This window comes from Hylobates moloch, unplaced genomic scaffold (assembly GCF_009828535.3).
Source record: "Hylobates moloch isolate HMO894 unplaced genomic scaffold, HMol_V3 SCAFFOLD_3, whole genome shotgun sequence".
NCBI classification, from domain to species: Eukaryota; Metazoa; Chordata; class Mammalia; order Primates; family Hylobatidae; genus Hylobates; species Hylobates moloch.
Window position 1 is genome coordinate 143,759,591 of NW_026652278.1, and position 22,328 is coordinate 143,781,918.

The 22,328-nt window shown below is 42.0% G+C and overlaps 1 protein-coding gene across 1 annotated transcript in view; it reads right to left on the reverse strand.

Moving 5' to 3' along the window:
• Positions 1-22,328, reverse strand: part of TMEM154 (transmembrane protein 154) — a 62,003-nt gene that overhangs the window by 29,369 nt on the left and 10,306 nt on the right. Inside the window, exons 2-3 of the mRNA XM_032148337.2 lie at positions 4,727-4,987; positions 4,598-4,636 (exon numbers count right to left, since the gene is read on the reverse strand). Coding sequence (XP_032004228.1) covers positions 4,598-4,636; positions 4,727-4,987 — 300 coding nt within the window. The remainder of the gene's footprint in view (positions 1-4,597; positions 4,637-4,726; positions 4,988-22,328) is intronic.

Here is a 22,328-nt window from a genome sequence, read left to right on the forward strand (position 1 = left end):
CCTTAACGACCACATAACCCAGAAAGAAAAGAAGAAACAAGAAAAGAAGGAAGGAAGGAAGGAAGGAAGGAAGGAAGGAAGGAAGGAAGGAGGAAGGGAAGGAGGAAGGGAGGGAGGGAGAGAGGGAAACAAGTCACCAACTTATGACAATGTGAATGCTGTGAACAAAGAGTGTGAACAAAGTATTCTGAGAGCACAGAAGAGATGATAATTAATTTTTCCTAGGGGAGGATTATTCAAGGCTTCCTAAAAACTAGGCCCTAGCAGGGGGGCATGGTGGCTTACATCTGTAACCCCAGTGCTTTGGGAGGCTGAGGTGGGAGGATCACTTGAGCCTAGGAGTTTGAGACTTGCCTGAGCAACATGGCAAGACTCCATCTCTACAAAACATTTTTTAAAAATATCAAAAACTACCAAGGCATGGTGGCACAGGCCTGCAGTACCAGCTACTCTGTAGGCTGAGGTGGGAGGATCACTTGAGCTCAGGAGTTTGAGGCTGCAGTGAGCTATGATCGTGCCACCTCATTCCAGCCTGGGTGACAGAGCAAGGCCCTCTCTCTTAAACAAAACAAAAACAGACCTGGGCCCTGGAAAAAGGGATGGCAGTTTGCCAAGCAGACAAGAAGAAAATTCCAGACAGAAGAAATGGTATCAACCAGGCATGGAGGCATCCTGAAAGTCAAGTCAAGTTCTGGGAATAGCAAATACTTCAAGTGTCGTTACAGCAGAGGATGCATGAACCATGTCTGAGGTTGAGGCTGGCTCTCGCTTGTAAATGGCTTTTGAACCTTGAGACTTTCACAATGAAATTCAATGAAAAATCAATTTCTGGATTTGGAGCCTAAGAGCCTCACCATGTGAGTGGATATCCCCCCACCCCTTGACTCCATTAGGTAAAACCAGCCATGGTTTGGGGAAGGAAATGATGAATTTCCCTGAATTTTAAAAAATTTAAAAAGCTCTGTTTGCTTTTTTTTCTTAAGCTTAGAAAGAAGCCTCCATATGACCATGTTATTAGGAAGTCCGGAAATTTCAAGCAGTTGAGAAATATGTGTATTTCCGACTTCTTTGGAATCCATTATATGGGCCTCTGCCATGAAAGGAAATACTCTTCAGGGCTTCTTCCCCAGCTCACGTTTGCCTCATCTGCTGGCTATGAAATATTCCTCTAGCACAGAGACAGTGAGGTAGGCATGTGGGACAAGGGCATGGCCCCAAAGCCAGAGGTGCCCTGTCATGGGTGTGAGGGACATAAAGTGAGTTTTGTATACATGTATGACTATGTATTGTATTAGAGATGTTCCTATCCTTTTAGTAACTTTTTGGAAAGACTATAAAGGCTTCAACTTAAAAATTGAATCCTAGCGAGTTTTACTAGCACAAGCCAAAAGTACTCAAGTCTGCTTTGGACCTAGAACTACTCTGACTCCTAGCATGTGATGCTCCTTGAATCACAACTGAATACTCTCAAAGTGGGTCTCTGACTGAGGGAATTTTCTATCTAATTCGTTTTCAGATTAATGTTAGTAATCTTTAGACAGTTGAAGAATTTGATTATGAAAGTTAGCATAGCTTCAATGGGAACAAGAACAATGCTTCCTCCAGGACTTTTCAAGATCAAATTGGGATGTGGGGTGGGGGAGAAAATAAAATCTGTAACAGAAATATAGATGAAAGAATGCTCTTCTGGTGGTGATGACCCCAAGGCCTCTAGCCTTCCCATCCCTAACCCTGATCTGACACACTCCTTGATCAGCCTTTCTCTTTCCCCAGTGATGGGAAATGTTATACTGGCTTACTGGCTAAAATTATACAGGATCCTCATCTGGATTAGGGACAAAGATGGCAGCAGTAGAAAAGCATCCCCCAGAAATATGCAGGTTCAGGTCCAGACCACTGCAATAAAGTGAGTGTTGCAACAAAGCAAGTCACATTAATTTTTTAGTTTCCAAATGCATAAAAAGTTATGTTTTCCCTACAATGTAGTCTATTAAGTGTGCAACATCGTGTCTACAGAGACAATGTATATACCTTAATTTAAAATACTTCATTGCTAAAAAATGCTAACGATCAGCTGAGCCTTCCGCGAGTTGTAATTTTTCTGGAGGAGGGTCTTGCCTTGATGTTGGTGGCTGCTGACTGATCAGGGTGGTGGTTGCTGGTGGTTGGGAAGGCTGTGGCAATGTCTTAAAGTAAGATCACAATGAAATGTGTCACATTGATTGACTCTCTTTCGCAAAGATTTCTCTGTAGCATACGATGCTTTGTTCGATAGCATTTTATCCGCAATAGAATTCTTTCACTATTGGAGACGATTTTCAGAAAACCTGCCGCTGCTCTACCAACTATGTTTATGGAATATTCTAAATCCTCTGTGGTCATTTCTACAATGTTCATGGCATCTTCACTAGGTGTAGATTCCATCTCAAAAAAACACTTTCTTTGTTCATTCACAAAAAGCAATTTCTCAGCCACTTAACGTTTTATCATGAGATTGCAGCAATTCCATGGCATCTTCAGGCTTCGCTTCTTATCCTAGTTCTCTTGCTCTTTCTACCACATCTGCAGTGACCCCTCCACTCAAGTCTTGAACCCCTCAAAGTCATTCGTGGGTCTTGGAATCAACTTCTTCCAAAATGCTGTTGATGCTGATATTTTGACCTCCTCCTGTGAATCGGAAATGTTCTTAATGGCATCTAGAATGGTGAATTCTTCCTAGAAGATTCCTTCCCAGATCTATCAGAAGACTCACCATCTATGGCAGCTATGGCCTTACAAAATGTATGTCTTAAACAATAAGACTTGAAATTCAAAATGACTCCTTAATCCATGGGCTGCAGAATGGATGTTGCATCAGCAGGCATGAAAACATTAGTCTCCTTGTACATCTCCATCAGGCCTCTTGGGTGACCAGGTGCATTGTCAATGAGCAGTAATATTTTTAGTGGAATCTTGTATTTTGAGCAGTAGATCTTAACGGTGGACTTAACTTATTCAGTAAACCATGCTATAAACACATGTGCTAACATCCAGGCTTGGTTGTTCCACTTATAGAGCACAGGCAGAGTAGATTTAGCATAATTGTTAAGAGCTGTCAGATTTTCAGAATGGTAAATAAGAATTGACTTTAACTTAAAGTCACCAACTACATTAGCGTCTAACAAGGGAGTCAGCATATCTTTTGAAGCTTTGAAGCCAGGCAGTGACTTCTCCTCTCTAGCTATTAAAGTATTAAATGGCATTTTTTTTTTTTTTTTTTTTTTTTTAAGTAGGAACAGGGTTTCACCATGTTAGCCAGGCTGGTCTTGAACTCCTGACCTCAAATGATCTGCCTCAGCTTCCCACAGTGCTGAGATTACAGGCGTGAGCCACCATGCCCAGTCAGATGGCATCTTCTTCCAATAGAGGACTGCTTCATCTACATTGAAAATCTATGGTTGAGTGTAGCCACCTCCATCAATGATTTGAACTAGGTCTTCTAGATAACTCGCTGCAGCTCCTACATCAGTCCTTGCTGCTTCATCTTGCACTGTTATGTTATAGAAATGGCTTTTCCCCTTAAACCTCATGAACCACCATCTGCTAGCTTCCAATTTTTCTTCTGCAGCTTCCTCACCTCTCTCAGCCTTTGTAGAATTAAGGAGAATTAAGGCCTTGCTCTGGATTAGGCTTAGGCTTAAGAGAATGCTGTGACTGGTTTGATCTTCTACCCAGACCACTGAAACGTTCTTTATATCAACAATAACACTGCTTTGCTTTCCTATCATTGTGTGTTCACGACTAGCACTTTTAGTTTCCTTCAAGAACTTTTTCTTTGCGTTTACAACTTGGCTAAATGTTTGGCACAAGAGGCCTGGTTTTCAGCCTATCTCAGCTTTCAACTTGCCTTCCTCACAAGGCTTAATCATTTCTAGCTTTTCACTTAAAATGAGAGATATGTGACTCTTCCTTCCATTTGAACACTTAGATGCCATTGTAGGGTTATGAATTGGCCTAATTTCAATATTGTTCTGTATCAGGGAATAGAGAGGCCTGAAGACAGGGAGAGAGATGGGGAATGGCCTGTTGGTGAAGCAGTCAGAACACACACAATGTTTATCAATTAAGTTCACTGTCTTCCGTGAGCATGGTTTCAGGCACCCCAAAACAATTACAACAGTAATATCAAAGATCATGATCACAGATCACCATAACAGGTATAGTAGTATGAAAACATTTGAAATATTGTGAGTATTATCAAAAATGTAATGCAAAGACACAAAGTAAACATCTGCTGTTGAAAAAATGATACCAATAGACTGGTTCGATGCAATGGTTGCCACAAAACTTCAATTTGTTAAAAAAAAAAAAAAAAGCAATACCTGTAAAGTGCAATAAAGCAAAGTGCAACCAAACAAGGTGCACCTGTATTTTAAAATTCAATTAAACTTTTTTTTTAAGAAAGGAATATGCATATATTCACTTCTGGAAAATTTCAATGAAACGTATTATTTATCGCTTACTATTATATGTAGTCCTTGTTGCTTAATTTTAAAACATCTCTGCTCCTTCTCCAATCCCACCCCCACCTGTAGGCAGGTTTTAGGATAATACTCACATGTCTGTAAAGCACTCTGAGATCCTTGGCTAGAAGGTTCTGTATCAAAGCAAAGAATATTTTGTTTTATTGATTGTTCACTAACACATGAAGCAATTTTCTGGAAATGGGAATACACCAAATATTTACCTTGTTTAGTTCTTTTTCTTTTATAGTATGTTGCAAGGAATACCCCGGATAAAAGTAAGAGGACCAATAAAATCAATGGGATCAACACCATCAGTATAAACTCTAACTGATTTTCGTCCGGAGCAATGTTGGTAGAATTTATATTTGCAGTTAATGTTTCTTTGATGGTCACTGCAGCAAATGTGCTTGGAATAGTCACTTTATTTGGTCTTTCAGATTCCTCAGTTGTATCTCCTGAGTTTTCTAATTCCTCATAATTACCTGTGGGAACAGATACAAAATTGAAATTGCCATGGAGACAAAGTTAGTATGTTATATTGTCAATGATTTTAAAATTATTCCTAGATACATTCTGTGACAAATTTGACCCACTATACTTGGCCTCCAAGCTAAGTGTGACACAGAACATTGATTTAACATAAATGAAGCTCAATCTGGGAGTATATTGAATATGGAATCAGAGCTCAGAGAAAAACCTCGCACAAAGGTAGGCAGTTTTGCATTGACCAGACGTTTTAGATACGCTTAAGCAAAGTGCATTCGGAAGCTTCCTCATGTTAAAGGTGATTTTCCAAGCCAAGTTATGTGATATTACAGGACATCTCCTATAGGATATGATAATGTTTTAATAAAATGTCCGAATAAATTTAAATTCACATTTACTAAAAGTTAAGTACATGCCATACAGCACTTTTAGATGTAAAGAAGTGCACTCTGTGTCCTAATTTTTTTTTTTTTTTTTTAGGCACAGTCTTGCTCCATTGCCCAGGCTGGAGTGCAGTGGCATGATCTCAGCTCACTGCACCTCCACCTCCTGGGTTCAAGCGATTCTCGTGCCTCAGCCTCCAGAGTAGCTGGGATTACAGACACGTGCCACCATACCCAGCTAATTTTTGTATTTTTAGTAGAGACAGGGTTTCACCATGTTGGCCAGGCTGGTCTCGAACTCCATGCCTCAAGTGATCCACCTGCCTCAGCCTACCAAAGTGCTAGAATTGCAGGTGTGAGCCACTGCGCCTGTCTGTGTCCTAATATTTAAATAAAAGGTTACCTACCAATGGAAAATAATTCTTTGAAAATGAATTGACTGTGCCGGGCACGGTGGTTCACGCCTGTAATCCCAGCACTATGGGAGGCTGAGGTGGGCAGATCACCTGAGGTCAAGAGGTCGAGACCAGCCTGACCAACATGGTGAAAGCCCATCTCTACTAAAATACAAAAATTAGCTGGGCATAGTGGCGGCTGCCTGTAATCTCAGCTACTTGGGAGGCTGAGGTGGGAGAATCGCTTGAAACCAGGAGGTGGAGGTTGCAGTGAGCTGAGATTGCGCCATTGGAAGTCTGTCCAAAAAAAAAAAAAAAAAAAGGAGAGAGAGAGAAGGAAAAAGAAGAAGAAGAAGAAGAAGAGAAGAAGAAGAAGAAGAGAGAAAGAAAGAAAGAAAGAAAGAAAGGAAAAGAAAAGAAAGGAAAAGAAAAGAAAGAAAAGAAAAGAAAAAGAAAGAAAGAAAAGAAAAGAAAATGAATTGACTGCTCAGATTTCAGTATAAGGTCTCACTTTCTGCATAGAGCTGAGTCTGCTTCTGAGATTATCTGACAGAAATCCTCCTGGACTCTAAATAAAAATATGATGCATATCTCATTGGTAAAGTAAAATTCTCAAGGGACAGTTCCCTTAGGGACTAAGGAAATGACATCAATATTTAAATTTATTTATTACATGCATCTGTAGAGCTTTCCCTACTGTCAAACTGTAAGTACCTTTATTCTATTTGAACCTCAGAGTATATTGAAAAACCATCCTGGCTGGGCATAGTGGCTCATGCCTGTAATCCCAACACTTTGGGAGGCCAAGGAGGGCAGGTCACCTGAGGTCAGGAGTTTGAGGCCAGCCTGACCAACATGGTGAAACCCTGTCGTTACTAAAAATACAAAAATTAGCTGGGCGTGGTGGTGCATGCCTGTAATCCCAGCTACTTGGGAGGCTGAGGCAAGAGAATCGCTTGAACCCAGGAAGCAGAGGTTGCAGTCAGCCATGATCGTGCCATTGCACTTCAGCCTGGGCAACAAGAGCGACACTCCATCTCAACAAAAAAGAAAAAGAAAAAAGAAAAGGAAAATAAAAATTATCAGGATGAGAAAGGACTACTGACTTGATGACTGTCTGAAAAACTTTTCCCTACTTGTCTGAGCAGTAATCATGGTAAGGTAAGCTGAAGGTCTTTGTCCTAATATTGTATAATGTTGCTACCTTTCAGAAGGGGCCAACTGAGGAAAATACCTTGTAAGTTGATGCTACAGAAAAATTATCAAATGAGATAATTTATAAGAAAGTTATTCTAAGGTGAAAGGAACTATGCAAATAGAGAAGTCAGCTGCTTTAAACCACACTCTGCGGTATAGGTTAGGCAATTACTTTATAGAATGATCAAACTGGACATTGCAGAGCCAATTCAATATTTCATCTATCTTCATAATCCCATGACAATGGAGTCCTCTGATTTTGGTTGAAACAATAAAAATGTTTGGTCACTGCTATGAATTGCATGTTTGCATTCCCCTCAAATTCATATATTGAAGCCCTAATCCTCAATATGATGGATTAGGGCTAAGAGGTGAGGCCTTTGAGAGGTCATTAGGTTTAGATGAGGTCATGAGAGTGGGGACCCTATGATGGGATTATTGCTCCTATGAGAAGATAAGAAAACCAGAGTTCTTTCTCCTTGCCATGTGCGGATATGGAAAGGTGGCGACTGCAGGCCAGGAAGAGAGTTCTCACCAAATACTGAATCTTCTAGCACCTTTGATCTTGAACTTCCCAGGCTCCAGAACTGTGAGAAATAAATGTCTGTTGTTTAAGTCTCGCAGTCTGTGGTATTTTGTTATGGCATCTGAGCTAAGACAGTAAGAATCTAATTGTGTTGACTGTATGAATAAATACTTCAGTCTCCCACATCAGGGAATTCATTTGATAATCCCTTTAGTAAATGCAACCCCAAACCATCAGAATCAATTACAAACTGTAGAGTAAACTCACTGGTGCTTCTCACGTGTATATGCCAAAGGCAGGATTGAAAAAAAAAACTATCAATTTTTGAAGAGAGGAGGGGCTTCAAGATGGCTGACTAGATGCATCTGGCACTCATCTCTTCACAAAAAATAACAAAAATAGTGAGTAGATAAGCTACATTTTGAATTGATCATTTAAGGGAGAACACTGGAATTCAACAGAGTAGTAACAGTCAACACTTAAAGCAAGGAAGAAGAGGGAAATAAGGCATCCTTCTTGGCTGAGACTGGCTGGGAGCCAGGAGAAGCTCCCCAATGTGGGGAAAGGGTAAGTGGTCCATATTTCCACTGCAGACTCCTGCAGCCTAGCCATGGGAGAGCCCCTCAACTCTCACAGGCCCTGAGACTAACACTGAGAGCTGCCTGTAGACTGTGCAATGGCATTGCTCCAGAGAGGGACTTTATGCGGAGTCCCACACACCCCTGAGCCCTAGTGGCTGTAGCACAGTGCCACTTTGAGGGCCCAGCCCCCACCAGACTGTATCCTGCCCTAGGGCCCAACAGCCCCTGCATCTCCATGTCTCTGGAGCCCCTGCCTGCAGCCACCACTGCTGCTGGCTGCTGCTGCCAGGGCCAAGGTAGGAGCCACTGGCAGCACCCCTCCCCCCACCCCTGGCCAGCAGAGGGGCGCTCACACATGTTTATGTGCCTCAAGGACAAACTCCACTGTTCACAGCTATTGCTGCTATAAACTGCTGCTGCTAGGGCCAAAGCATGAGAAAAGCATGCCCCTGCCCCAGCTGGCTGCCTATGGTTGCTCCCACTGAAAGCAATCCCATCCTCTGCAGTAGCGGGCAGCAATGTAGTCACTGCTGCCTTCACCTGAGCTTTCTATCAGCAGCCTGGGGATTGCTTCACCCCTGCCTATTACAACCAGATACTGCATGCCCCACCAGAGAGTCAAAGAACAGGTCTGCACAGGCCAGCTGTCTCCCAGTGCAGTACTTGACTGTGCCATTTGGGGCCTGGTGATCGCCCAGCCCAGTCCAGCCCATCACCACTGGCACCACAGCATTCCTCCCAGATGCCTGAGGCTGGGACTACCCACTCTGCTGCCACCATCATAGTTGGCATCCACCCTCATGTACCAGCTACAGGCCTGGGGACTGGCCTGCCCAGTCCATTGCAACCACTGCCAACACCAGCACGGGTACTTGGGACCCAGAGTGTTGTCCTACCACTGATACTGCCAACACCCACGCTAATCTGCCTACCTGCCTGGCTAACCACTACCATTTCTAGCACCCAAGCAAGATACCTGGAAGCCCAAGAACCAGCCTGCCTGGACATACTAACACCAGTGCCAGTGTGTGCTGCCTTGGGATCCAAGGACAGATATGCTCAACCCACCTCTGTCACCACTGGAGCCTGAAGACTGGCCCACCTGGTATCCTAGTCCCCAGCAATACTTCACCACAGCCTCCACTAGCAACCACATCCTAAGCTGCTGGGGAAGCCACAGATACTGCTGGTACTGGTTCTAGCAGAATAAATCATACGGAGACTACACTAACTAATGTACATACCCAGAATCAAAGCCAAAGCACTCTACCTAACCAGCACCATAGAAACACCTTACTTTCATAGGGGAGAACTTTTTCCTCTCCTATGAAAGTAAATTCAGAGGCCGGGCGCAGTGGCTCATGCCTGTAATCCCAGCATTTTGGGAGGCTGAGGCAGGTGGATCACCTGAGGTTGGGAGTTCAAGACCAGCCTGACCAACATGGAGAAACCCCATCTCTACTAAAAATACAAAATTAGCTGGGCATGGTGGTGCATGCCTGTAATCCCAGCTACTCGGGAGGCTGAGGCAGGAGAATCGTTTGAACCTGGGAGGCGGAGGTTGCAGTGAGCCAAGATCATGCCATTGCACTCCAGCCATGAGAGGATACAGAAAAACAATACCCAAAATTAGAAAACAATTCAGGGTACGAATGAGAGAAATTCACCAAAGAGATAGAGATAATAAAAAAGAACCAAACAAATTCTGGACCTGAAGAATTCATAAAATAAAATAAAATATACTTGAAAGCTTCAACAATAGACTAAATCAAGCAGAAGGAAGAATCTCAGAATTTGAAGACAGGTCTTTTGAAATAACCTAGTCAGATAAAAATAAAGAAAAAAGAATGAGAAAAGCCTGTGTGACATATGAGATACCATAAAGCAAGAAGACAAAGAGAAAATGAGTGTTAGAAAACCTATTTAATGAAACAAGGCCAGATGCAGTGGCTCATGCCTGCAATCCCAGCACTTTGGGAGGCCAAGGACGGAAGATTGCTTGAGCTCATGAGTTCAAGGCCAGCCTGGGCAACATGGCAAAACCCCATCTCTACTAAAAATACAAAAATTAGCTGGGTGTGGTGGCATGCTTCTGAAAACCCAGGTACTCAGGAGGCTGAGGCAGGAGGAGCATCTGAGCCCTGGAGGCAGAGGTTGCAGTGAGCTGAGATCATGCCACTGTAGTTCAGCCTCAGCAACAGAGCCAGATCCTGCCTGAAAAAAAAAGAAAAAGAAAAAGAAGACCTGTTTAATGAAACAATAGATGAAAACTTCCCAAGTTTAGCAAGAGATTTAGACATCCAGATACAGGAAGCTCAGAATTCTCCAAATAGATACAATTCAACAAAGGACTTCTCCACAGCACATTATAGTCAAACTGTCAAACATCAAAGACAAAGAAAGAATCCAAAATCAGCAAGAGAAACGCATGTAGTCACCTATAAAGGAACCCCTGTCAGACTAACAGTTAATTTCTCAGCAGAAATCTTACAGGCCAGGAAAGAACGGGATGATATAGTCAAAGGGCTGAAAGAAAACAAAACAATGACAACAAAAACCCTGTCGACCAAGGATTCTATACCCAGCATAGTTATCCTTCAAAAACAAAGGAAAAACAAAGTCTTTCCCAGACATGCAAAAGCTGAGGGAATTCATTACCACTAGACTGGCCCTAAAAGAAACACTTAAGGGAGTCCACTGAGAAGCAAAAGAACAACATTTATCACCATGAAAACAATGTTAGAACACAAAACAAGCTCAACACATTTTTAAAAATTGAAATCATATCAAATATCTTCTCAGACCACAATGGAATAAAACTACAAGTCAATAATAAGAACAACTTTGGAGACTGTACAAATACATGGAAATTAAATAACATGCTCCTGAATGACCACCGAATCACGAAAGAAATTAACAAGGAAATTTTTTTAAAAAGGCCTGAAACAAATAAAAATGGAAACACACCATGCTAAAACCTGTGGGATACAGCAAAAGCAGTGCTAAGAGGGAAGTTTATAGTAACAAATACCTACATCAAAGAAGTAGAAAGATTTTAAACAGACAATCTAATGATGCATCTCAAGGAACTAGAAAAGCAAGAGCAAATCAAACCCAAAATTAGTAGAAGGAAAGAAATAATAAAGATCAGAGCAGAACTAAATGAAATAGAGACTAAAAACAAACAAAAAACAAACTATCAACACTACAATGAGATATCATTTCATTGAATGGTTATTTTTGAGCACAGTGGCTCATGCCTATAATCTCAGCATTTTTGGAGGTCAAGACAGGAGGATCACCTGAAGTCAGGAGTTTGAGACCAGCCTGGCCAGCTAAAAATACAAAATTTTTAGCTTTACTAAAAATACAAAAACTAGCTGGGCATGGTGGCACAAGTCTGTAGTTCCAGCTACTTGGGAGGCTGAGGCGGGAGGATCACTTCAACCCAGGAGGTGGAGGTTGTAGTGAATTAAGATCACACCACTGCACTCCAGCCTGGGTGACAGAGCAAGATTCCATCTCAAAAGAAAAAAAAAAAAAGGTTATTGTTGAGAAGGCAAAAGCAGTAGATGCTGGCAAGAATGCAGAGATAAGGGAACTCTTACACACTGTCAGTGGGAATGTAAATTAGTACAGCCACTATGGAAAACAGTATGGCAATTTCTCAAAAAACTAACAAGAGAACTACCATACAATCCTCAATCTCACTACTGGGCATTTATCCAAAGGAAAATAAATCAATATATCAAAGGAATAATTGCATTCGCATGTTCATTGCAGCACTATTTACAATAGCCAAGATATAAAATCAACCGAAGTATCTATCAATGGATGAATGGATAAAGAAAATGTGGTATATATACACAATGGAATATTATTCAGTCATAAAAAAGAATGAAATCATATCTTATGCTGCAACATAGATAGAGCTGGAGGTCATTATTTTAAGTAAAATAAGACAGGCACAGAAAGACAAATATCTTATGTTCTCGCTCATATGTGGGAGCTAAAAAAGTTGATTTTACAAAGGTAGAGGGTAGAATTATAAATATCAGAGGCTTGGAAGGGTGTTTGGGTAAGAGTGGGGGAAGAAGAGAGATTGGTTAATGGGTAGAAACATACAGTTAGATAGACAGTATAAATTATAATGTTCAATAGTAGAGTAGGATGACTGTAGTTAACAATAATATATTTTATATTTCAAGGTAGCTAGAAGACAGGACTTGAAATGTTCTCAGCACATAGAAATGATAAATACTCAAAGTGATGGATACCCCCAATACACTGACTTAATCATTATAGATTCTATCCATGTAACAAAAAATATCACATGTGCCCTATAAGTATGTAAAATATTATGTGTCAATAAAAATCTACCACTTACTGATCTCTGCCTTCTGAGTTAAGTGGCTTTGTCCTACATTTACAGTAGTCCCCCATTATCCAAGCGGAACATGTTTCAAGGCCCCAGAAGATGCCTGAAATTATGGGTAATGCTGAACCCCACATAAACTGTGTTTTTTTTCTAAACATACCTATGATAAAGTTTAATTTATAAATTAGGCACAGTAAGCAATGAATAACTAGTAATAAAATAGAACAATTACAACAATATACTACACAAAAGTATGTGCATGTGATCTCTCTCTCTCAAAATATCTTATTGTACTGTACTATTTTTGGCCATGGTTGACCATGGGTAACTGAAACCACGAAAAACAAAACTGTGGATAAGGGGGGACTACTTTTTAAGGCTTTAAAATTGGGTAAGTCAATAATGTATTCACATATATGTTAAAGCCTTTGATATATCATGTATCGCCCTGAACTAGTAAAGAAAACCTCCTCATTAAAATGATTCTGCTTGGAGAACTACTGCAGCCAGATCAAATAGCATTTTCACTGGTAACCTTGGCCAGTGAAGACTGGTACATATGGGTATGATGAGTTTGGGTGTGGGGTGGGGAATGGGGTTGGTGGTTGGTGCGGTTAGTGGTAATAATCCTTTTACCTAGAGGTCAGTGAATCTTCCTTGAGTATGCAGACCCCGCCCCCCTCACTTTACTTCTTTTGGTTACTTCTATGAATGCTGTAGCTGCTGTTACTATTTCAGCGTCTTTTTTTGAGAATTTACTAAGAACCAATCTCGACCCAGGTGAAATAAACAGCCATGTTGCTCACAAAAAAAAAAAAAAAAAAAAAAAAGAACCAATCTCTATGCTCTGCCTTGTACCCAGATTATTGATTATCTCATTTTGTCCTCACCATTTTTTCAGATAGATATTAGGGCAAAGAGGTTACACAACTTGCCCAAGATCACAGAGCTCACATGGAGGAGTGATGATTTGAAACCAGGGGGCCGATGGCAGAACCAGAGCTTATAACCCCACACAGAGTTTTCCCTCCCTCAGGGAGGAATGCAATGCTTGCAAATCATCAAGTTTGGCCATAAAGTGGTGAATGAGAGGGAACGTCCTGCTCCCATTCCTCTGCCTATACCAGGAGGTGGCTTTCTGGCAGAAGACAGGACAGAGGAAAGGGTTCCCAGAAACCTCGGCTTTGCTGGGGCTCATGCTAAGGCTCCTCAGCTCAGATGCGTTGCCAGCAAAGCTGCCCAGAAGGACAGGGTCTTTTCAGTGCCTCTCTGAGGAAGGTGAATGAAGTCCCTAGAGGAACACTTTGCACTCTTAGTCACCATTTGACCTGTGGCCCCGGGAAAAGAGAAAATAGGAAAGGAAACAAGCTAACAAGAATAATGGGGACATCTAGACAGTCGGGAATAAAAGAGAAACAGAAAGAAGCATACCAGATGGTCCTGGACTGTGTACATTTACTTTTCAGCATGAGACAACGCTGTTCACAGGTGGCCCTTGGTGGAACGGTGGAGTTAAAGAGGCTGAACGTTCTCTCTGCAATGCCCCCTCCCACATGCCCTCACATGTGTTTTCCGCATTAAGCATCATTTGCTCTCTCAGATTCTCTAGTGGCTAAATAAATGAGAATCAAGGGATTGTTCTCATTCTCTCTCTCTCTCTCTCTCTCTCTCTCTCCCCCCAACTCTATGATAGCTTCGAAATAATAAATAACAGTAACTGGGATGTATTGAATGCTTAGTATGTGCTAGCTGCTAGGATAAACATGTGCTATCTAATTCGATCTTCACAACTTTATTGCCCACATTTTACAGATGAAGAAACTGAATCTTGAATGTCTTGCCCTGGGGTGCAATCCTGTCATTTATATTGTTAATTTCTACTGGGTTTTGAAGGTGCATTTCTTCAAGCATAGGTGACAAATAACAGATGAGGGTCTGGTCATAGCTCTGTCACTTCATACTTATAGAATTTGGACAAATTACTTTTCCCTTAATGACTTAATGCTCTAATCTGTACAATTGAGGAGCGATCCCCAAGGTCCCATCTATTTCCACATCTCTGTTGATTCCAAAGTGTTCTACCTTGTTTTTAAGTAAAGTTTTTGAATAGGTAATCTGCACATGGTACTTAGTTCAGAAAGGAAGTTTCACTACCACCCTTTCCCCAGGTTACTCAGTTTCCTTCCCCAGAAGTAACCACCGTTTCTGCTCCTTTGACAGAAACTCTATGCATATACAAGTATAAGTATTGTTTCCTGTTTTCTTGTTTTGACACAAATGGTAGCACAATGTATATACTTTCTGCCCCTTGCTTTTTTCACTTAAAATTTTACTTGAAGATCATTCCACGACTGTATAGAGAGCTTTTTTCCCCATTGTTTGAATGTATTATAATCTATTCCTATTGATAGAGATTTAGGTTCTGTTGTGTTTCCAACAATACTGCAATAAACCTCTGTTCATCCTTCAGTTTGCACATAGGCAAGCACGTTCTACAGTGTATCTAAAAATGGGGAGAGCATGAGAGGGTGTTAGGTGCAGGGTAGGGAGGGACAGCATCGAACTACTCTTGGTGGTCTGATCTGAAAAATTCTCTAAGACAACCCTAGTACTCCAGTTTTCACATAATAAGAATTGGCAGAAACTAAGGGAAGAACCGGGTGTGCAGGGAGTCTGGGATGTCAAAGGGAGGAAAGTTGAAAACACTGGGGATCAGCTCCAAGAGTTTGTGCAAGGAGGAATCAAATGTCATCAAAAGGGGGGCTGGCAAACAAAGATGAGCCATAGAATCAGATCAGCAGCCAGGAGTGGGTTGCCAAGGTGACAAGGGTAAGAGTTAGGAAGAAAATCGGAAGTGTACACCAACAGGGTGGAAACCAGAGGAGGTGCCAAAGGCCACAAAAGTATGGATGCAGAGGGCAGCTCGAGGGATTTTTCCCCAAAACATGACAGGTGTCCCTCCCATGGCCTATGGGTTAACAGCCACTCTTAATCCAGTGGACATGGGGCTCCCTAAAACCACTGTGTTTAAAGAAACACTGACTAAGGCCCATAATCATCCATGGAGATTTCCTGCGGGCGGCATCCTGGGCTTCTTGGGTGAAAGTGACCTTTTACAACCTCGGGAGTCCAGCCACTGGGAGGAAGGCAGAACTCTCTTTCAGGAAATAAGTCTGGAGGTGAACCCCCCAGAACACCCAGTGGTATTTCCTGTGCTGTGCTCCAGGACTCCAAGGACATAACCATAGCATCGTGGAAGGAAGACAGGATTTGAATTCAGAAGAGCTAGGCTTGAGACTGGCTGCTGCCCTCTGCACCCTTGGGGCCTGGGAAGAATTCCCTCCCTCTCTAATTCTCCATTTCCTAAAAGCCAAAAAAGTAGGCCTTCTGCTGTGTCTAGCCCATAGTGTTCATATGAAAGTAAGTGAAATAAGAACTGTTAAAATGCTTTAGGAGCCATAAAGTACCACACATAGGCCAGGTATTTGTGTCTTTGTTATTTTCTTCATCCATCGCCTGTTCTCTTTCCCCCAGCTCTGTACTTGCCTGTTTCTCTGCTGTTCCCCAGAAGGTTAATCTGCCTGGTATAACTTCCTCATTTTACTGCTACTTTACTTCCTTATCTAAATTTGGGCATATTTCAGGGTAAAAGAGGTGGGGCTAGAGGTAAAACTAGCAAAGCTGCAGAAGACAGAAATAGGACACAGGGTGAGAGGGCAAAGAAAGAGGCATTAACAAGCAAAAGAATAGAAGAGAAGAAATAAGGAAGACAACAGGTTAGAAGCAGAAAGGTGGGTAAAGGTCAGTCTTGCGTGGCTTCACGCCCTGCATGGGACCAAACTCCCAGATCACTGGGTGTGAGGGCCGAGGCTGGTGGGCTCATAAGCTGCAGATTTGGCAAAAGCCACTCCTGTTAGGTGGCCAAGTCACAGTCATCTCAAGTGACCCCAACACAAACTCTCCCAGGAAGTCTCCCTCCATTTCACCATTTCTCTTTTTCTCTGCTCAGATAATGTAGCATTTTAAAGAGATAAGGGAAGTGGTCAGTCATGTGAATGATGAAACTAAGCTGCAATACTTCACTTTATTGTTAATCCAAAAATCTTAAGATCAGTCGATAATAAACTGCACAGTGTAGAGAGTCACTTACACATACTTATTGACAATATTCACACAAACACATCTGGGACTCATCTTTCACACATCTGGTGAGGATGTACGGGGAAATCCTTGTAAATGAGAAGAAATGTTTGAGGTAACGCTTGGTAGCCCCAACAGCTGGGCAGCACAGTGTCCGCATTATCCCTGCTCAGGGCATCATCACTAAGTGGAAATGACTCTGCTTCTCCAGGAAGCAAACTAGCTAACTTCTCTTTTTCTGAAAGTGAAACAAATGTGCAACCAACATGTACATGCACTATTTACAATAGCAAAGACATGGAACCAACCCAAATGCCCATCAATGATAGACTGGATAGAGAAAATGTGGTACATACACACCATGGAATACTATGCAACCATATAAAAGAATGAGATCAGGCCCTTTGCAGGGACATGGATGAAGCTGGAAGCCATCATTCTCAGCAAACTAACACAGGAACAGAAAACCAAACACCACATGTTCTCACTCATAAGTGGGACGTGAACAATGAGAATACATGGACACAGGGAGGGGAACAACACACACTGGGGTCTGTCGGGGGGTGGGGTGCAAGCGGAGGGAGTGCATTAGGACAAATACCTAATGCATGCAGGGCTTAAAACCTATATGATGGGTTGATAGGTGTAACAAACTGCCATGCCACACATATACCTATGTAACAAACCTGCACACTGGAATTTAAAGTAAAATTTTTTTGAAGCTTAATTAATAAACACAAAAACATGTTTAAAAACTGCAACCAAGCTGTAGCTTTTAAAGTTAGAAGAAAGTATTATAAATTGACTGAAAGACTGTCACATTAATAATACAATGTGAAATAAAACAATGACAAGAGAATACTACTAAACTCAGGATGTCATGAAGCATGTTGGACCACAGTCAGATGCCCCATTGTTTCATTTGTCAATTATGTGAACTCCATGCGCAAATTATTTAAACAATTTTATAGTTAAGATGGTGAAATGAAAGAAAACATGTCAGATGTCAAGGCTTCAAACTCTTCCCTGCTTTGTGGAGTAACTGACATGTTTGAATTTCAGGATGATCAAGAAATCAAACCCAAAAGCCTGACTCCTTTTCATTCTTTTCTGTACCTCAGTATACAACAAAGAGCCTGATTATCATTAGAAGGAGGAGAGAAAAACAAACCAAGAAGTCTTCCAGTGGTTCTCAGCCTAGTCTTCACATAAAATCACTGAGGCATCTTTCAACAACCTGATGCCCACATCATACCCCAAACTCATTACATCAAAATACCTGAGGGTACAGCTTCTAGGGATGCTGAAGCAGGAGGATCACTTGAGTCCAGTCCAAGGCTGAATGAGCTATGATCACACCAGTGCACTCTAGCCTGGGTAACAGAGCAAGACCCTGTTCTAAATATCAATCAACCAAAATATTTAGGGGTAGAACCCAAGTCTCAATAATTTTTACATTTCTCCTTGTGGCTCCAGGATGCAGCTGAAGTTGAGACTCACTTCTCTAGACCCTGCCCACTTCTGGCCTCCCCTGAGCCACACCAGATCATTCCCTGTCTTGTTCTCTATGCTCCTTGGTGAATTTGAGAAAAATCAAGGTCAAGGAGTTGGATGCCAAAGGCTTGCCTAGCAGCTGCCAACTCTATCACCAGAACACAACAGCTTAAAAATCATCACTGAAGTTTCAAGAACCTGGAAGAGTCTAGCTAGGATATGAGAGAGGGCTGTGACCATCACACCTTCCTGAATAAGCCTGAATTAGTGAGATGCATGCCAGGGTTTAAACCCTGCATATCCAGAAAGTGTTATGGCTAATAGAACAGCTATCAGCAATAGCTTTGGTCGGTGCTTTAAGCCAGTGGTCCTCACACCTTAATGTGTACCGGAAACACCTACAGCCCTTCTTAAAACACAGATTGCTGGGGGTAGTCTTATAGTTTCTGATGTAATAGGTCTGGGAGGGGGCCCAAGAATTTGCTTTTTTCTTTTTGAGACAGGGTCTCACTCGGTTGCCCAGCCTGGAGTGCAGTGGTATGAACGTGGCTCACTGCAGCCTTGCACTCCTTGGCTCAAGCAAACCTCCCACCTCAGCCCACCAAGTAGGTGGGACTATAGACGTGCGCCACCACGCCTAATTTTTGCATTTTCTGTAGAAACAGGGAGTCTCACTTTGTTACCCAGGCTGGTCTCAAACTACTGCGCTCAAGCGATCCTCCTGCTTCAGCCTCCCAAATTGCCAGGATTACAGGCATGAGCCACCAAGTCCTACCAGAATTTGCATTTTGAACAAGTAATCAGGTTGTGCTGATGCTGCTGGTCTGCAGGGCATACTGGTTGAAGTTGCTCAAACAATCTCATTTAGTTGTGGCTACTTATCAGTCACACCTGTTGTTGTTCTCCACATTTACTGTGCATCAGCATCACCTGGGAAGTTTTTAAGCCCTAACCAAATTAGTTATTTGAGAATATCTGGGGGTGTGGCCTGGGTAACAGTATTTCTTAAAAGCTCCCCCAAATAACTCTAGTAAGTATGTATGTTAGGTTGAGAATGACTGAGTTAAATAATAACTGAGTGGACTTTATTTTAATTTGCCATTGTTCATGAAGACAGTCCTCATTAGTTTTAAATGTGATTAGAGAACCATCCACAGAAGCCTTTGGGAACAAAATTAAATTCTGTAGAGACAGGGAGTCTCACTTCATTACCCAGGCTGGTCTCAAATTACTGGGCTCAAGCAATCCTCCTGCTTCAGCCTCCCAAACTGCCAGGATTACAGGTATGAGCCACCAAGTCCTACCAGAATTTGCATTTTGGAGTATGCACCATTAAACAGTTTAACTCTTCAGTTGATCTCTTTTTAGAAATCAATTGTTCAGCATCTGTGGAATCTGATTGTGATGTGGTCAGGGACAGAATGAGACTAAAATGAGAATAACCATGCCAGACTCTTCAGGACACAGCCTGGCTGTGGGAGGTTGTGTTTGCATAGAGACACTAACTCCAAGTGGACGGATGACACCACTGAGACACTGTTGCTCATGGACCACAGACAGTGGCACTGGGACACCAACGCTCACAGACTATAGATGGTGGTGATGGGACACCATTGCTCATGGACTGCAGACAGTGCTACAAGGACACCAATGCTCATGGACTACAGATGCTGCTCTGAAGTGCTCTGTACTTTTCTCTAGTTCATTTCCAAACGGTACTAACTTATTATTTATTATCTAGAATTACTTCATTTCTGTGCTTGTCTACCATCTGTCTCCTTCACTGTTTTGTACGTAACCCCAGCACCTGCAACCCCATCTGCTGTGTGTGGAAGGAATGACTGAAGGAAATGTCCAATAGGCCTGGTGGGTCTGTGATGAAATTGCCAGTCACGCTCTCACCTTTTTCGCCAGTCTGATCTCCTCCTTCCCCTAACAACTTCCTTTCAGTCATACACACACGGTGTATCTCTATTCACAAAGAAAGAGAAATCTAAAGTGGTTTTCTCTCAAAAAGCCATCTAAATTTTTCAAACACACTAGGGAATGGAGGAATTGCTTAATAACAACTTATGCATCCTAAATGATGAGATTTCCTGTTCATAGTTTTTTTGGCAGGAACAATAAGGGTGGTTCATGCATTTGCCCCCATGTAAATGTCAGGTGACTTGATTCTGTCTGGGACCAGGACTCGAGAAGAGGAGGGATTGCTGTTTTCTTATAAGCTCAATTGTTCTACATATTTGCCAATTTTATTAAGTGAATGCCTTCACCTAATTTTTTTTTCTGACTAATTTACTTGAAGAACATATGGACAGAATAAATAGGTGGTTGAACAGATACAAGGCAGAAGCATTGAAGGTTAATGGCAGCTTGTAAGTATAGAAAGGTATTTGAGATCATCAAGCAATGCCTGTGTTTTGTACACTTTTTCTCTTCAGCCACCAGATAAGTAGAGGTGATGATGCCTTGCCTCAAAAGAACATAAAGAAAGGATTCTTTTTTCTAGTTTTGAGGAGGTTGTCTGGTAAAACACTTTCAGCCAGTAGTCTGCTCTGGGAAATTACTTGTGAGGGTTTGTTGTATTTTTACCTCCTTGAATTGAGAAGCACACCTGCAACTGTAATTTACTATCAGATTAAAACATGTTTTACAATGGGGAGACCCACAATGTTCCAATGTCTTTTTCATTTAAACTTTTATTTTGATGTCTTTTTAAGAGGAAGCTTGCTCACATTTAATCAGATTTGCTCAGGCCCCAAGGCTGTTTCTGGTTTGAAGTCACTCACTTGGGGAAGCTGCATTTTTGACCACCTGACTACCTTTTTATACACTGGAATCCTACAGTAGCCTGTAGCACCTGGCAGTTTTAAAGAATGTGTATTTTTACATTTTAAAACTTTAAAAAAGTCCTTCGTACCATCAATGAGATAAGCCACATGAAAGTGCTTTGAAATGAAAAAAAAAAAAAGATTATTAAATGATCGTTATTGCCAAACTGAATACTTTCCCAATTTTATTATATTTCTACTTATTTTATTATATTTCTTCTTTTCAAGGGCCAATTTCAAAATTACAATTGAAAAGAGTAACTTGAAGGTGGGTTAACCTGTAATCCACATCGGAGGCCGCGGGGGGATCACGAGGTCAGGATCGAGACCATCCTGGCTAAACGGTGAAACCCCGTCTACTAAAAAACAAAAAAAATTACCAGGTGTGGTGGCGGGCCTGGCTGAGGCAGGAGAATGGCGTGAACCCGGGAGGCGGAGCTTGCAGTGAGCCGAGATCTCGCCACTGCATTCCAGCCTGGGTGACAGGGCGAGACTCCGTCTCAAAAAAAAAAAAAAAAAAAGAAAAGAAAACAGATACTCCCAGCCATGCCCTTGCCTCAAGACATCTGCTGTCTCCCTGGCCTCTGAGGCAGGGTGGGAAGACACCGCCACCCCATTCCATAGGTGAAGAGCTCTTTCATGGGGTACATGGGCATCCCACTCCTTGCTCAGCTCAGCACAAGCTCAGCATTGCCAGAGAGAAAAACTGGAAGACAGACAAACAAAACAACAACTGGTAGGTGTGTGCTCGTGATAAGTTAAAGAACAGGAAACCAGGGAACGCTGTGGGCTGCCACGCCAGGGGCTTGGTCACCACCAAGAGTGAAGGAGGAACAACAGGGAGAGGATGTGCACCAGAGTCCCCGTCGCCAGCCTAATCAGGAGCATAGGAGCAACAGCGTTTGATGCTTTCCTACAAGAGGCTGAAGAAGGAAACAAGTTGCTGAGGTTTTGAAGAATCGTGGGTCGCATTTCCTTGGATCAGTTAAGCCCCGAACAGATCCCTAAAGCAACTGGGCTTCTGGTCCTATTTTATCTTTTCAAAGAGAATCAATCCTGCCTTTCCATCCTGAACAGCCTCCTAGGCTCAAGCACTCTGAATTTTCCTATCGTGGCTGGAGCTATCGATGTGGTGCTAGTCTCACTCTGTCAATCTCTCTTGTGCATTTATTAATACAAACTTATTTTTTCCTAACTTAGTTTTTGATGTGATTACATTCATAGATTTTTTAAAAGTTGACCTGCTCTTGAATTCCTGGTTTTATTCTATGTAATTATCAGTATTTTTTTTTCAGAAATGGTCTCTTTTTATTTGAATGGTTGATCTAGGACTCAGCCTAAATATTATTCTAATATGTAGCAGTACATAACCAACATGTCTATGACGTTAGTGATGAACCAGAACCAACACA